Source organism: Rhincodon typus, chromosome 15 (genome assembly GCF_021869965.1).
Source record: "Rhincodon typus isolate 14 chromosome 15, sRhiTyp1.1, whole genome shotgun sequence".
In the NCBI taxonomy this organism is placed as follows: Eukaryota; Metazoa; Chordata; class Chondrichthyes; order Orectolobiformes; family Rhincodontidae; genus Rhincodon; species Rhincodon typus.
The window spans coordinates 55,533,166-55,550,008 of record NC_063346.1 but is presented as its reverse complement, the minus strand read 5'-3'; the positions used below and the strand labels follow the sequence as shown (position 1 = coordinate 55,550,008).

The 16,843-nt window shown below is 46.8% G+C and overlaps 1 protein-coding gene across 1 annotated transcript in view; it reads left to right on the top strand.

Annotated features, from left to right (window-relative positions):
• elmo3 (engulfment and cell motility 3) overlaps positions 1-16,843 on the top strand; it is a 98,935-nt gene that overhangs the window by 66,156 nt on the left and 15,936 nt on the right. Inside the window, exon 17 of the mRNA XM_048605576.1 lies at positions 15,536-15,699. Within this exon, the coding sequence (XP_048461533.1) occupies positions 15,536-15,699 (164 nt within the window). The remainder of the gene's footprint in view (positions 1-15,535; positions 15,700-16,843) is intronic.

Below are 16,843 nucleotides of genomic sequence, written 5' to 3'. Positions count from 1 at the left end.
TTATTTTAATTTGTTCATGGGATGTGGGTGGGGTTGGCTGGGCCTGCAAAACCCTAATTGCTTTTGGGAAGGTGGTGGTGAGTTGTCATCTTGAACTGGTGCCATTCTTAGCATGTGGTGCCACCCACGATGCCCTGAGGGAGGGAGTACCAGGATTTTCACCTAGCGATAGTGAAGGAACAGCGATATATTTCCAAGTCAGGATGGTCAGTGGTTTGGAGGGGAACTTGCAGGTGGTGGTGTTCCCCTGTATCTGCTGCCCCTGTCCTTTCACATGGTTGAGGGCATGGGTTTGGAAGGTGCTGTCCAAGGAGCCTTTGTTATTACAGTGCATCTTGTAGATGGTACACACTGCTGCTACTGAGTGTCGGTGGGGGAGGGAGTGGATGTGTGGCCAATTGAGCAGACTGCTTTGTCCTGGATGGTGTCTAATCTCTTGTGTGTTGTTGGACCCGTCCAGGCAAGTGGGGAGTATTCCCTCCCACTCCTGATTTATATCTTGTAGATGGCGGACAGGGGATTCAGGAGGTGTGCTACTCGCTGCTGAATTTCCTGCTGTTATAGCCACAGAATGTAAATGGCTGGCTCAGTTCAGTTTCTGGTCAATGGAAAACCTCAGGATTTTGGGAATGGAGGGTTCAGTGACGATAATGCCATGAAATATTGAGGGGCGATGGTTAGATTCTCTCTTGTTGGAGACGGGCAATGTGCGGTACAAACATTGCTTGCCACATATCAGGCCAAGCTACACAAGTGTTGGCACAAGCGGTTGAGAACAACAATGTCCTTATTACCTGAGAGAAATTAATTCAGCGAAGACAGCCATTGGTTGGGAGACTGTATCATTAGTGTCGAGCAGACACTCACTCTATACGTCTTGCGGAGTTTGGTGGTGGTCGGGAGGAAGGGCATGTCCTAATGTTTTGTTCCTCACACTGCATCACCATGGATGTAGGGGCTTTTACTTTAATGTGTTTTTGTTCAAGTGAGGCTTTTTTGTTTAAAAGCTTTTCAGCGTGTAGACACTGGGATTTATTGACTTAAACTCCTAGTGAAAGGGTGACGTGGTTCCCTCAGTGCTAGAGGTTTTACTCAGAGTGGGTAGGCCCAGGTCTGATGGGACTGCGCCAGGCCCCATTGTATTTTGGATGTGCTTGTGTCAGCACAGCCTGCGTGTTGCGAGTCACTGCAGAAACACTAATGAGCTGCTGCCCCTGGGAGGTTTCATTTCAATTCCAGCCAACCTGCTCCGTCAGCCCACTCACTGAAGCTTTCAGTGACTCTCAATGTGAATGGTGAGTTTTGGATGCAGGCCAATGAAAGACAGGAGGCCGTGCACGTTCTCCTCGCCTGTCAGGTCACTCGACCGTGAACAAACCAGCTTCGAAAGTGACATTAAGGTAACAGAGGAGAGAACTGCCATTATTTTTGGTTATCAGTCGCTGTTCGATGTGCTTCTGTTCCTTAACAAATTCCTGGTGGCCATCCCCGGGGCAGTGTTCACACCTAGCGTGGAATCTGGATAATGTCTATGACGTCCTGCTGCAAAGGTGGAGCTGAGCATTACTTCTGGGTCTGACCCTGCAAGCATGCTTCCTACGAGAGGAGAAATGACAGTGATCGCTGGTAATTAAGTCGAATAGTAATCCAGAGGCCGAGGCTAAAGTCTTGAGGACACGGGTTCAGTTCCCACCTTGGCAGCTGGTGGAGTTTAAACCTGCTTAATATATTGATAAGATAAAGCTGGTGTCTGCCATGGTGACAATTATCATCAATTTTACTAATATCCTTTACTAAAGGAAATCTGTTCTCATTACCCTGGTCCGTGCCTGCATGTGACTCTAGACCTGGACTCTTAACTGCCCTCCATAGCCCAGCAAGACCGTCAGTTCAAGGGCAATTAGGGTTGGACAACAAGTGTGGCAAGTGACAAGGAATCCAAGTTCCACTTTTGTTTATTATTAAAAAAGCTGGTTCTTAGTATATCCTCAAGGAGAGGTGGATGGCTATTGGTGAGAGTGTCTCCAAGCTGGTTGCTATCAGTTCCTGTCCGAGCATTCCTTCACCGGTCAACAATAATTGGTTTCAGTACTTTGAGCGTTTTCCCAACTGAATACGATGTAGTCTCCAACATTGAGACCAAGGGTGTGATGGGTTTTTGATGGTTTGCCATAAAGAGCTGAGGGCAGGGAGATAGCTTTGCGTTCCTATTGCAACTTTCTTGGACATGGAACTTGTGAAGTTTTGCTTTTTTCTTGAAGGATTTTTAACAGTTGGCAATTGATGCACGGCAAGGTCCCAATGTGACAATCGCTCGACCTGCTTTTGAGTCCTGGCAGTTGAGGGAAAAATGTTTAGGGTGCCACGGAGAACTGGCCTTTTCCTCTTCGTAATAGTGCCGGGGAGATCTTTAAAACCCGTCTGAGGGGGGCCAGGCAGGACCTTGATTTTAAGCCCCATCCGGAAGAGGGTGCCTTTGACAGTGCAGCCCTCCAACAGGCCTGAACTAGAACGCCTCAGGACTCTGGAGTTGAACCCATGACCTTTGAACTTGGGTGAGAGCGCTGCCAGCTGCTTCACCGTTAATCACTATCGTGACCCAGGCTAGAGATTCTGAGAGCATTGGTATGGGTGGACAGTAGGAGGTCATGTTTGATCCTGCTCCCCACTCCATACTCAGCGTTTACCGTGTGACACCCTGAGGGGGGATCTATAGCCTACGGGCCCTCTGTCGTTGGTGTCAACACATTCAGGGTGGCAGGGAGGTTACCCTGGCTTCATATCTTTCACATGGCAGCTCAAGGGTGTCTGCTGCATGATGGGTTAATGTCAATGTCTCTCAAGGTTATGCCCAGGAATCAGTAGCTGCTGCCAGCTGGCGTAACTTTTGTTATTCAGAGCTAAAGGGGTAGCATGGGAAAGGATTTAAAAACTTGGCTGTCGGCCACCAGGCCCCCTGACAGGGCCGGGTTGGGTCACTGCCAAGTCGACCAGAGCAGGTACGGTGAGTCAGCGGAGTTTGCTCTTGTAAGCTGGCAACCCCCTCACCCCCCCACCCCACCCCCACCCCCAGCTGCCACTCTAAATACAGCCTGCAGCTCAGCAATCTAGTGAATTCTGTCAGTGAGTGCAGTGGGCAGCACAGAGTGAGTGTACGTGTTAGCATTGGAGCAGAGTGAGTCAGTTTGGGAGAGCTCAGTACGGATACACTTGAGGGAGAGAATCAGTGTCAGGGGAGGGAGTGAGCAAGGAACAGGCTCAGTGTGTGAGCTGCATACGTAAGGAGAAGAATTCTTGCTTTCTCTACTCAGAGAGTCAGGTTTATATGTTGTTTCAATGAACTGCCCCTTTCTGAATCGGGCGAGCTCTCGGTGTTTTGGTGGAACTTCAAGGAACAGTTGGTGGAGTATTTTCTTCCCATGGTTGGGTGGTCTGTAGGCGATGCTGAAGAAGATGCTGGGACTGGATGAGCTTTTCTGAGGTAGGACATTATTTGCTGTTGCCTTCTTTTTGAATTGAGCAGGAAGAATATGAAAAGGCTGCAGGTTTATTGATGTTCGCTGAGTCAAAAGCTTATGCTCCCTGATTTATCCCAGGTAGTTTATCGTGTCCTCTGCACTGCATGTCTCCGTTCACAGACGCAGTATAGACAGTGTGTGTTTCTGGGATCATGCTGTTCCTTCAAGGCCCTCATGATCTGGTCCACAGGAGCTATCCCCTGTCAATACGTTAAAATCTAACCAGGCCTTCCCATCTCAATCAAATCACCCAGACAGCTCGCAATGTGGGGCTTTTAACAATTTTGTCTTCTGCTGGTTATATACTGAAACATAAAGAAGGGGCTTTTAAAGCAAAGAACAGCCTTGAAATCTTTGTTTCTATAACAACAGTGGCTTGGGAGTTGTATACAGCAGAGCTGTTTGACTCTGAGAGTCACTATAATATCGTTCACGTGTTAGACTCTGCAGATCCTTGATCAGATCAAGATCTTGTGTCACCCATTAGGGCCTGGACTCGCTGATGACAATGTGAAAAAACACACAACCTGAAGAAGCTGTTTCTGAAAAAAGTCTTTCACAGGATGGGGCTTTGCTGGCTGGTCCCAGCTTTTATTATCTTTAATTGTGGGACGCAATGGTGTAGTGGTTGCATCATTGGACTAATCACCCAGAGAACCAGATTAATCGTTTGGGAACATGGGTTCAAATATTAAAAAGTAAGAATCACGTTTCATGTTTGAATGGTATTACAATGTAACTATTGTCGGTTGTTATAAAAACCCATCTCATTCACTAATGTCCTGTAGGGAAGGAAATCTGCCATCCTTACCTGGCCAATAGGGATAGATAATAAATGCTGGCCCAGCCAGTGACGCCCACACCCCAAAAACAAATTAAAAACAAAATTGCCCTTGAGAAGGTGGTGGTGAGCTGCGTTCTTGAACCGCTGCAGCCCACAAACTGTGGGCTGACACAGCAACAATGAAGGACATGATTCCAAGTCAGGATGGTGAGTGTCTGGGAGGGGAACTTGAAGGTGGTGGCATTCCCACGTATCTGATGCCCTTGTGGTAGTAGCGGTCATGGGCTTAGAAGATGCTGTCAGAGAAGTTTTAGTGAGTTACTGCAGTGCATCTTGTAGATGGTACACACTGCTGCTACTGAGTGTTGGTGGTTCAAGGTGTGAATATTCAGTGTTGGATGGCATGGCAGGCATGCGGGCTGCTTTGTCCTGGATGGTGTCAAGTTTCTTGAGTGTTGTTGGAGCTGTGTACATCCAGGCAAGTGAGGAGTATTCCATCACACTCCTGACTTGTGCCTTGTAGATGGTGGACAGGCTTTGGGGAGTCAGGAGGTGAGTTACTGTTGTAGATGGTGGATAGGCTTTGGGGAAATCAGGAGGTGAGTTACTGTTGTAGATGGTGGATAGGCTTTGGGGAAATCAGGAGGTGAGTTACTGTTGTAGATGGTGGATAGACCCTGCTGGCATTCATCCTGCAGTGCCTGCCCCTGAGTTAAAAGGACATTCAGACATCGCCGGGCAGTTGCTGGTTCTGCCTGCATGCTGCTCAGTATGATACTGTCTGATTCCAAACTACAATGCTCAAGACAGCTGCCAAACAGCTTCACCAGAAAGCTAACAAAACGGAAGGTGTCCTTACAAACGGTCAGTTGTCAGGATTGCAGCGGTGCGATGCCGAGCTGTTTCTGGCTGGAGACTGGATGTTGTGGAACATAGGAACAAGGTGAAGCCATTTAATCTCTCCGGTCTGCCCTGTTGCTCAGTTAGATCAGGACGATCTGCAACCTAACTCATCAATTCACTGCCCTTGGCCTGTGCCGTGTCATACTTCTGCATAACAGACATCTATCGATCTCAAATTTAAAATTTACAGCTGATCTCACATCAGTCACCATTTGAGAAAAGCCAGTTCCCTCTGTTAATCCAAGTGTTTTCTAGTTTCACTCCTGAAAGGTTTTAAACTATGCTGCCTGGTCCCAAACAAACAAAAATACTTCCTCTCTACCTTTCCCTGTCCTGCTCTGTAATGTCCTACAACCTTCAACCAAGTCAGGCTTAACCTTACAAATTTCAGGGAATGCTACTGTGGTTTGTGAAGTCTCTCCTTGGGATTTAACCCTGGGAGATCACATGTTATTCTGATGAATCGACTCTGCACCCCCTCCAAGGCCAATACATCTTCCCTTAGGTATGGTGCCAGAACTGTTCACAATAACTCCAGTGACAACTACCTACCCAGGGCCTTTGTAAGCTGAAGTCGCCCTGTTGTTATCTAGTCCCCTGCACAGAAAGGTCAGCATTGCATTAGCTTTTTTGGTTACTTGATCATGGACGGTCAAAGACTTATGCACATGGGCATCCGACGTCCACTGATTCCAGCTTTGCACTATCTGCTCACATAACTTTCTTCTTTTTTTTGATACCCTTTTGCCTGGAAAGGAATCCATTTGCCACAGTTTTACCAATTCTCATCCTCTATCAATAACTCTGCAATTTTAGCTCTTACGGCTAGGCTTCCCACCAAATATTCCGCCTCGGTTGTATTTCCGACCCGTGACATCGGTTGTAGACCCAGTCGGCAAGTTAAAAACCTTTACCAAACTTCTTGTTTTGTTGCATTTGTCAGGGTTAGTGCAGGGGGAATGGGCAGGTGAACAGGAAGCAACGGGTCCCCTTAGTTGAAGGGTCAGTGACGAGAGAGCAAAGTTTTAAAGTGAAGGGTAGGAGGTTTAGAGGGAAGTTGAGGAAACTATTTTTCACCCAGAGCATGGTGGGGGTCCGAAATGTACTACCAAAATGTCTGTACTGTGATGTCACCTAACAAGTATTATTTTTCAAATGTTACATTATTTTGTGATGGCTTTACCCTTGATGTAAGTTGCACTTTTCCTTGAAGAAAGAGTTGAGCCAGGAAACCTCACAACCTTTACAAAATACTTGGATGGTCACTTGAAAGTGTCAGAACATTCAAGGCTCTGGCCTAAGTGCTGGTAGAGTAGATAAATCATAGAATCCCTACAGTGCAGAAAGAGGCCTTTCGGCCCATCAAGTCTGTCTTCTGAAGAGCATCCAGACACAATGGGCCGAAGGACCTCTTCCACGGAATGTATCTCAATGGGCAAGTTTGGGTTTTTCTTCGTTGAGAATTGAAAACCCTGTCATTTCACACATGAAAAGGAGTGATTGCAAAGAGCGAGCATAAGAACCAGGTCCCACCAGATCCTAACTCCTGGATCAGCCTGGAGACCATACCCAAAGCAGCACTTGTGAAGTGATGAACATAACAGTTTGGGCAATGTGTGAATCTCATTGTCAAGCTAACTTCCAAGCTCATGTCTTGCTTTCACCCTCTGCCATTGACCACTAGTGAATAAAGAGCCTCACTTTGTTCAGGAATGATAGACAGTGTATTCTTGAACACATTTTCTGACATTTGATTTCCCAATCTCTGTACTGATCATTGAACATACTCTCCCAGATGGTTACTGTCAACAAGTGCAATTAATCCAATAAAACAAAGATTGCTAGAAATTTGAAACAAACAGAGAACGCTGGAGAAACTCAGAAGGTCTGGCTGCATCTGTGGAGAGAAACAGTTCACATTTTGAACTCGAACCATTAATTCTGTTTCTCTTCACAGACACGCCAGTTCTGCTGCGTTCTGCAGCACCTTGTTTTTGCCATTAATCCTTTCTTGGGCTGAGGGACAGGGGGTGTGTTGATTTGATATTCATTTCGTTAAAAATACTTTCTACCCCTTCAACTTTCACCTACATCTCTTCCTCTTCTCCCTTCCCCTTACCCAATCCTCTCCTATCCTCCCTCTCATCTCCCTCCCAATTGCTCAGCCACCTCCTCCTTCAATCTTCCCACTGCTCTGTCACCTACTCCCCATCCCTCCACCCTGCTGCTTACACTCGTTGAGGATAATGATAGTAAGTGGGGATTAAGACGTACAGATGTTCCCACTACCTGAGCTTAGATCTCAACTAGAAAGGCAGTATGGGTGCCACAGTTGGCTGAAGCTCCCTGAGGGAGGGGGGTGAAGAGATATCGGGGGCTTTTACAGGCAATGATCTGTGGCGAAGCCTCTGGCTACATACCAGGGCAGGGATCAGCTTGTTATACCCTCAACATCTACAGTCCAGATTCACACATGGGAACTGTCCCATTTCATACAGGGCTTCTCAGTGGGATTGCCAAGCGAGATTTTGGAGTCTTGAGCTCTGAGGCAGCACTAGCCATTATAGAGGTTTAACAGCTGTACTCCACTCAACCATCCTTCCCCCTCCCACCCTTCTCTCTCGGTTCTCTGTACATAGAGTCCCTACAGTGTGGAAGCAGGCCATTTGGCCCATCGAGTCCACACAGATCCCTCCAAGGAGTAACCTACCCAGACCCCTCCACCACCACTCTAACCCTGTAACCCTGCACTCCACCTAGCTTACACATCCCCAGACACTATGAGCCAATTTAGCATGGCCAATCCACCCTAACCTGCACATCTTTGGGCTGTGGGAGGAAACTGGAGCACCTGGAGGGAACCCACGTGGACACGGGGAGAAACCAAGAGATGATGACAATTTTCAGTCTCTGGAATGGACTCCTGGTCAGAGAGTAAAAAAGAAAGATACACTGGTACAGCTTCAGGTCTTGTTTTCAATGACTCCTTACTGGCATCGTTGAAAAGCTGAGGGCAGGCAATGAAAGCACAAAACGAATAAATAGCACAGATGCTGCTGAATATGAAAGCCTGATGATTAAGGGTTAGCTGTGGGGCTTTGTGAGGCTGAGCTGCAATAAATGTTTAACAACATGACGACACTGATTTGGAATGCAGTCCACTCAGCACTAATATTAATTGAGTGTTTTGTGCAGGAATTAACACTGTGGCAAAATAGAATTCTGGCCACTGGTTCAACAGAACTAATATCCTGCAGTAAATGATTGGCTAGAGAGAGGAAGAGGAGAACAGTTACTGGGAGGGAATCTCTTCAGTGTCACCTCAGACAACATCAGAAGCCACCTCTAACCATGAGATCATATCCTTTGTAAGTATATCAGGACAAAATATCAGGTAACGTGAAAGGAAAGGCTAAAGGGGCTTTTCTCCTGAAAAGACTGAGAGGTGACCTGATAGAAGTTTTTAAACTTGTAAAGGGGTTCCATTAAACCATAGAAGTAGGCCATTCAGCCCATTCAAAGAGATTACAGCTGATCTGATAACTCTGAACCCCACTTTCCTGCCATGGATGGGGTGATTAGCCTTTTACCAAGGGTGGAGGAGTCCCAAACTTGAGGGCATAGGTTTAAGGTGAGAGGGGATTGATTTAAAGGGGACCTAAGGGGCAACTTTTTCACACAGAGGGTGGTGCGTGCATGGAATGAGCTGCCACAGGAAGTGGTAGAGGCTGGTACGATTACAACATTTAAAAGGCATCTGGATGGGTACATGAATAGGAAGGGTTTAGAGGGATATGGACCAAATGCTGGCAAATAGGACAAGGTTAATTTAGGATATCTGGTAGGCATGGATGAGTTGGATCGAAGGGTCTGTTTCCACACTATATAATCCTATAACTCTGAGCGTTAGATCCCACAGACAATAGTTGGGGTAATGAGCAGCTATGCTTTTGGAATTGGCCATGATACACCCTGCTCTGTTGTTATTGCAGGCAAACACGGCAACAAATGTACACACATGATCTGGCACATGTCATTGTGGTTTTATTTCACGCGTGATTCAGAGATGTGAGTTTGTATCCCATCATGACACTTTGAACTTGAGTTCAATTAATTAATTAATCTGGAGTGAATAGCTAGTCACACCGTGATCATGAAGATTTCAGTTTTCTGTAAAATCCCATCAGGTTCACTAATGTCCTAATGTCCTTTAGGGAAGGAAATCTGCCATCCTGACCTGATGTAGCCTACATGTGACTCCCGACATCCAGCCAAGTGGTTGACTCTCAAATTCCCCCTAAAATGGCTGAGCAAACAAAAGAGTTGCATTCCCTCACTACGTGAGACGTGAGCAAAACCAGACGGAGTGCCTGGCATCAATCGAGTACCAGTCCCTGCCCAATTCACCCTGCATCAGCCATATCACTCAAATCGGGGGTGGGGGAGGGTGGTATTGTGCCATACTTGGGAAAGCTGATCCACGAGCTCTCCAGGCAAAGTTGTACTCACTAATTCGTGCCTTTCAGACAATGTCCCAAAATCCATAACCATCACCAGCTTTGTCCCACTCGCAGCACAGACCCACCGGAGGTGGCAGCACCGTGGCATACACTTAGCAGTATGTTGCCCTGTGGGTCCTCAATATTGACTCCGGACTCCATGAAATCGCATGTCAAACGTGGGCTAAGGAAACCTGCTGCTTATTATTCCCTCAGCTGATGAATCAGTACTCCTCCACGTTGAACACCACTTGGAGGAAGCACTGAGGGTCGCAAAGGCATAGAATGTACTCTGGGTGGGGGATTTCAATGTCCATCAACGACAGTAGCTTGGTAGCACCACTACTGTCCAAGCTGGCCAAGTCCTCAAGGACATAACTGGTAGGCTAACTGAAGGTGAGGGAACAAACAAGAGGAACAAATCTACTTGACCTTATCGTCACCAATCTCCCTGCTGTGGAGACGTCTATTCATGGGAATATTTGTAGGAGTGATCACTGAGCAGTCTTGGAAGATGAGATTTCATCCCCACACACTCTGTCATGACACTTTGAACTTGTATGGCGTCATCGCCTTGAAAAATGGGATAGATTCAAACCTGATCCAGCAACTCAAACTGTGAGGTCTACAGCAGCACCCAGAATGGTATTCAAATGCAATCTGTAACCTCATGGCCCAGCATTTGCCCCACACTCTACCATTCCCTCAAGGTAAGGGATCAAATTCTGGTTCAAAGCAGAGTGGGGGTGGGTATGCCAGGAGCAGCACCATGTGTACCTAAAGATAAGGTGTCCACCTGGTGAAGCTACAATACGAGTGATCGTCAATGCAACATGTAGTAGAGCTATGTGATCCCACAAGCAATGGTTCAGACCGTGACTCTGGGTCTGAAGTCCTGCGAAAGATCAGGTTGAAGCATTTGCATCTTCAGCCAGAGGTACTAAGCGAATGATCAGTCTCCCCCTTGTCGTTTTGTGTGTGCGGTTTACTTGTTTACTTACTGGGACTTGTTTTACACTAATAATGAGACATGGTTTACCATGAGGCATAGTTTATTGTCGTTGAAACACGACAGGCTTCCGTGAAATAAGAGATAACAAGGTGTGGAGCTGGAGGAACACAGCAGGCGAAGCAGCATCAGAGGAGCAGGAAAGCTGACGTTTCGGGTGTGAACCCTTCTTCAGAAATGGGGGAGGAGAAGAGGATTCTGAAATAAATAGGGACAAAGGGGGAGGCGGATAGAAGATGGATAAAGGAACAGGTAGGTGGAGAGGAGACAGACAGGTCAAAGAGGCGGGGATAGAGCCAGTAAAGGTGAGTGTAGGTGGGAGTTAGGGAGGGGATAGGTCAGTCCAGGGAAGACAGACAGGTCAAGGAGGCGGGATGAGGCTGATAGGTAGGAGGTGGGGGTGGGGGTTGAGGTGGGAGGAGTGGATAGGTGGGAGAAAGGACGGACAGGTTAGGGAGGCGGGTACAAGCTGGGCTGGTTTTGGGATGCGATCGGGAGAGGGGAGATTTTGAAGCTTGTGAAGTCCACGTTGATACCATTGAGCTGCAGGGTTCCCAAGCGAACTATGAAGTGCTGTTCCTGCAACCTTCAGGTGGCATCATTGTGGCACTGTTGGAGGCCCAGGATGGACATGTCGTCCAAGGAGTGGGAGGGGGAGTTGAAATGGTTCGCGACTGGGAGGTGCAGTCGTTTGTCACAAACTGAGTGTAGGTGTTCCACAAAGCGGTCCCCAAGCCTCCGCTTGGTTTCCCCGATGTAGAGGAGGCCACAACGGGAACAGCAGATGTGCAGTATACCACATTAGCAGATGTGCAGGTGAACATCTGTTTGATGTGGAAAGTCTTCTTAGGGCCTGGGATGGGGGTGAGGGGGGAGGTGTAGGGGCAGGGGTAGCACTTCCTGTGGTTGCAGGGAAAAGTGCCGGGGGTGGTGGGGCTGGAGGGGAGTGTGGAGCAGACAAGGGAGTCACAGAGAGAGTGGTCCCTCCGGAAAGCAGATAAGGGTGGGGAGGGAAAGATGTCTTTGATGGTGGGGTCGGATTGCAGATGGCAGAAGTGCCGGAGGATGATGCGTTGGATCCGGAGGTTGGTGGGGTGGTACGTGAGGACGAGGGGGATTCTGTTTTGGTTGTTATTGGGGGGAGGGGGTGTGAGGGATGAGTTGCAGGAAATGCGAGAGACACGGTCGAGGGTGTTTCGACCACTGAGGGGGCGAAGTTGCGGTCCTTGAATAACGAGGACATCTGGGGTGTCTGGGAGCGGAATGCCTCATCTCGGGAGCAGATGCGAAGGAATTGAGAATAGGGGATGGCATTTTTGCAGGAAGGTGGGTGGGAGGAGGTGTATTCTAGGTAGCTGTGGGAGTCAGTAGGCTTGAAATGGATATCGGTTTCCAGGTGGTTGCCCGAGATGGAAACAGAGGTCCAGGAAGGAGAGAGAGGTATTGGAGATGGTCCAGGAAGGAGAGAGAGGTATTGGAGATGGTCCAGGTGAACTTGAGGTTGGGGTGGAAGGTGTTAGTGAAGTGGATGAACTGTTCAAGCTCCTCGTGGGAGCACGAGGCGGCGCCGATACAGTCATCGATGTAGCAGAGGAAGAGGTGGGGGATAGGGCCAGTCTAGCTTCGGGAGAGGGATTGTTCCACGTATCCTACAAAGAGGCAGGCATGGCTTGGGCCCATGCGGGTACCCATGGCTACCTACTTTGTCTGTAGGAAGTGGGAGGAATTGAAGGAGAAAGACTTCTGTGAAACCTTTGCTTTCCTGAGTTACCTGACGGTTCCTAAATGACTGTGTTCTCACACTGGTTTAAAATCTGCTTTGGAAGCACAAGATGGTAAAGAAGTTTATACTACCCCAGTTACAGCTGGCTGCGCTGAGGTTGACGCTGTTCCTCTCACTCTCATGGTTCCTGCTCCTTGTGCTGAAATTGTATCTGGAGTGTCAGCCCCTCTGATTTGAGCGGCCTCTTTAAATACAGCTCTCCAGGTCATTCCCAAATACAGTGGCTTGCTATTGTTGACTATGTCAGCTTGGTAGCTGATTATGTAGTTACAACAGTTTGATGCACCAGAGTAGTTAAGATAATTCAGTTACTCCATGTAAATGAGTTTCAGTCCCAGGAAGGGTGTTACAAAAGGCAGTATTGAATATTGTAATTTCCCTGTTGATTAAACCAACCCCAGGAGCCGAGCTGTCTCAACACAGTTCCATTGAAATTCTGATCTATTGTTCCACCCGAAACCTTGCAGCATTGTCTCATCAACACTTACTCAATGTAGTCAAGTCCTTCAACAGAAGGTCAGAATGAAGATATTTGATGATGACTGCACAATATTGCAATTCATCAGATACTGAAGTGGTCCATATCAGCATGCTGTAAGAGCTGGTCTTGGGCTGCTAAGTGGTTAGTCATCGTTGTGCTGTGTAAGTGCCAGGGAATGACTGTCTCGAACGAGAAAGAATCTAACCATCTCCCTTTGACGTTCAATCACTGATCATGAGTACCACTCACCAGAAACATTATAGGACCAGCCATAATAGTACTCAGGTGAGAGGCTGGAAATCCTGCAGTGAATAGCTCATCTCCTAAACTGCCCAAAGTCTGACCACAAGTACAAGACTCAGGAGTACAGTCTTCACCCACTCCTTCCCCAAGCTTAAACATCCATTCCCTCCAACAGCAGTGTGTACCATCCCCGAAATGCACTGCAGCAAATTATGAAGCCTCCATCAATAGTACCTTCCAAACCCATGATCTCTATCATCTAGAAGGCCAAGGGCAGCAGAAACATAGGAATAAAACCACATGCAAGTTCCTCTTCAAGCCTCACATCATATTAACTTTGAACGGTTTCTTCCCTGTTTTTGGGCCATCATCCTGGAGAACTGTTGGGTGTACCTACGTCAGGCAGACTGCAGCAGTTTAAGAATAGGAATACTTAAATCAGGGACACTCTCATCGTGGCAGTGAATGAGTATGAAAAGGAAAGCAGAATCCTGAGCGACAGATGGAACAATCAATAGGATGCGAGTTCAAATCCCAGAATTTAAACTCACTCCAAAGCAAAACAGCCATGAAACGCTCTTAGTAGTGAAAGTGACCTTGACGTTGTCAGATTGGCATATGTATGACTCCAGTCCCAAAACTATATTGCTACCATTTAACTGTCCATGGCATCCCCTGGAAAATCATTCAGTTGTATCAAACTGTTATATTGGTTTGAGTAGGTGTCCCAGCATCTTTTCTAGGCTGACTATGCTGATCCTTAAAGTTTAAAACTCTGTTTTTGCTGATTTGGTTAAGTACACATGGAGGACTTCATTGAATAGTATCATAGCATCCTTAACATCAACTATTTGGGCAGTTAGCTACAGGAGTATAATGGTTAAGCACTGCCTTTGCCACTGCACAGTGCAGTATAACCCAAGTGGATACCTTCTATTGGTGTAATTGTGGCTAAGTGAATGAGTGGTCTGAATATTAGGAGCAGTTAGTGAACAGTTAATGTTAGTGCCAAGAGGGGAAGATGTTTACTGTTGAAAGACTCAATTAGCTGTTGATGGTGACTAACTTGATTGAATTTTTCGAGGAGGTGATAAAGTTGATCGATGAGGGTAGAGCAATGGATGTTGTCTAAATGGATGTTAGTAAGCCTTTCGACAAGGACCCTCATGTAGACTCTCATCCTGAAGATTAAGCCGAATGGGATCCATGGTGACTTGGCCACTTGGATTCAGAATTGGCTTGCCACAGAAGATGGAGTATAGCAGTGGAAGTGTGTTTTTCAGGCTGGAGGTCCATGAATAGTGATGGTCCGCGGGGATCTATACTAGGACCTCTCTGCTGTTTGTGATATATATAAATAACTTAGATGAAAATGTAGATGGGTGGGCTAGTAAGTTTGCAGACAATACAAAGAACGGTGGAGGTGTGAATAGTGTAGAAGGTTGTCAAAGGATATAGCAGGATATAGATCAGTTGCAGAAATGGGCGGAGAAACGGCAGATGGAGTTTAATCCGGGTAAGTGTGAGATGCTGCACTTTGGGAGATCAAATATTAAGGAAAAGTATACAGTTAATGGCAGGACCCTGAACAGCACTGATGTACAGAGGGATCTTGGGGTTCAAGTCCATAGCTCCCCGAAAGTGGCCAGACAAGTAGATAGAGTGGTAAAGAAGGCATATGACATGCTTGCCTTTATTGGTTGGGGAATTGAGTACAAGAGTCAGGATGTCATATTGCAGCTTTTTAAGACCTTAGAGTATTGCGTTCAGTTCTGGTCACCACATTACAGGGAGGATATGGAGGCTTTGGAGAGGGTGCAGAAGAGATTTTCCAGGATGCTACCTGGATTAGAGGGTATGAACTATAAGGAGAGTCTAGAAAAACTCGGGTTGTTTTCTCTGGAGCAGCGGAGGCTGAAGGGGACTTGACAGAAATCTATAAAATCATGAGTTGCAAAGATAGGGTTGATGGTCAAAATCTTTTTCCCAGGGTTGAAATGTCTAATACCAAGGGGCATGCATTGAAGGTGAGAGGGGGAAAGTTCAGAGGAGATGTGAGGGGCAAGTTTTTTACACAGAGAGTGGAAAGAGTGTGGAACGTGCTGCCAGGGGTAGTGGTGGAGGCAGATACAATAGGGGCAATTAAGAGACTTTTAGATAAGCACATGAATATGGTAGGAATGGAGGCATATGGACCAAGGGCAGGCAAAAGGGATTAGTTTGGCGTCATGTTCAGCACAGCATCATAAGCCAAGCTCCCGTTCCTTTGCTGGACAGTTCTATGTTCTATGGTGCTCTTGTGCTTTCTGTTCCAGGTTATGCAGGTGGTACGGGAGCAGATCACACGGACATTGGCCTCCAAGCCCACCTCCCTTGACCTGTTCCGCAACAAGGTGAATGCTATGAACTACAGTGAGATTCTCAAACTCCGGCAGACAGAGAGGATGCACCAGGAGGAGACCCTGGCACCACCAGTCCTGTAAGGCCCTTGGCGTAGTTGTTTGATGTAAGGTGAAGCGGGGTTTGTAACAGGAAATGTGAGCCACTCGGATCAGCCTCCCTCTTTCACAAACGTGCCAGGGCAAAGTGAGTGCCTTTGTTAATGCCCTTGTCACTTTCTGGCCTTTTATCCCAGTTACTACTGGGTTATGGGCAATAGTTGAGAGGGTGGAATTTCGGTCAGAGCTTTTCAAACAGATAAACTCGACATTGAAGAGTCGAACACAATTCTTCCCAGTCACATTAAGAACAGGAGGAATCCGATCAGCTCCCTGAGCCTGAATCACCATTCATTCTGCCCAGGATTGCAGTGTAACATTTGAAACCCATTTTACTTCCTGCTTGCATCGATCATATCATCCATATTCCATTCTCACTCCATTGCGACCTTATAGCAAGAACATACTTGACCTTTGCCCTCTTGATTTTGAGTCTACTTTCCTCATGAGCCATAATGACGGACAAAGAGTCGACAATATCAGTTAGCCAATTTGTTACACAGCTGTAGAGTCACAAAGACCAAAGCTTCAGCTTCTCTGTTAAATCCCTCAGTATTTAATTTTTTTCACATTATACCATGCTGTGCGAGTAAGCCACAGAGAGGGTAAATCACAGGCTTGCAGTGATCAGTGGCTGGAAGTGTTCACATGTATATGTATGATAAGAAACTGTTTGTGTTCAGCTCTCACTTCATGAATAGCATGTCAAAATATAGGACCATTCAAACAAGCTGAACCCATCAGCACTCCAAACGATAGCTGTTAGTGGGAATGGATTTGGTCCATTGGGATTCTTTTCAATGGGAGTGAATGGAAAATGACTGGTATACAATGAATGCAGTTGAAAATGTTTGATCTCTTGGCATTTGTTGCAATGATCTAAGGACAAGGGCTTTGTCTCTTGGAATTCTTTACAATGGGACTAAACAGGAAGGGGTTTAGTCCATTGGAAGTATTCTCAATGGGAGTGAATGGAGAATGCTTTCTTCCCAGAGTTTCTCCAACAATTTCTGTTTTTGTTTCAGATCTCCAGCATCCACAGTTCTTTGCATAATTGTTTTTGAACAGGGAAGGGTTTGGTACATTGGGATCATTTACAGTGGGAGTGATGGGGAAGGGTTTGGT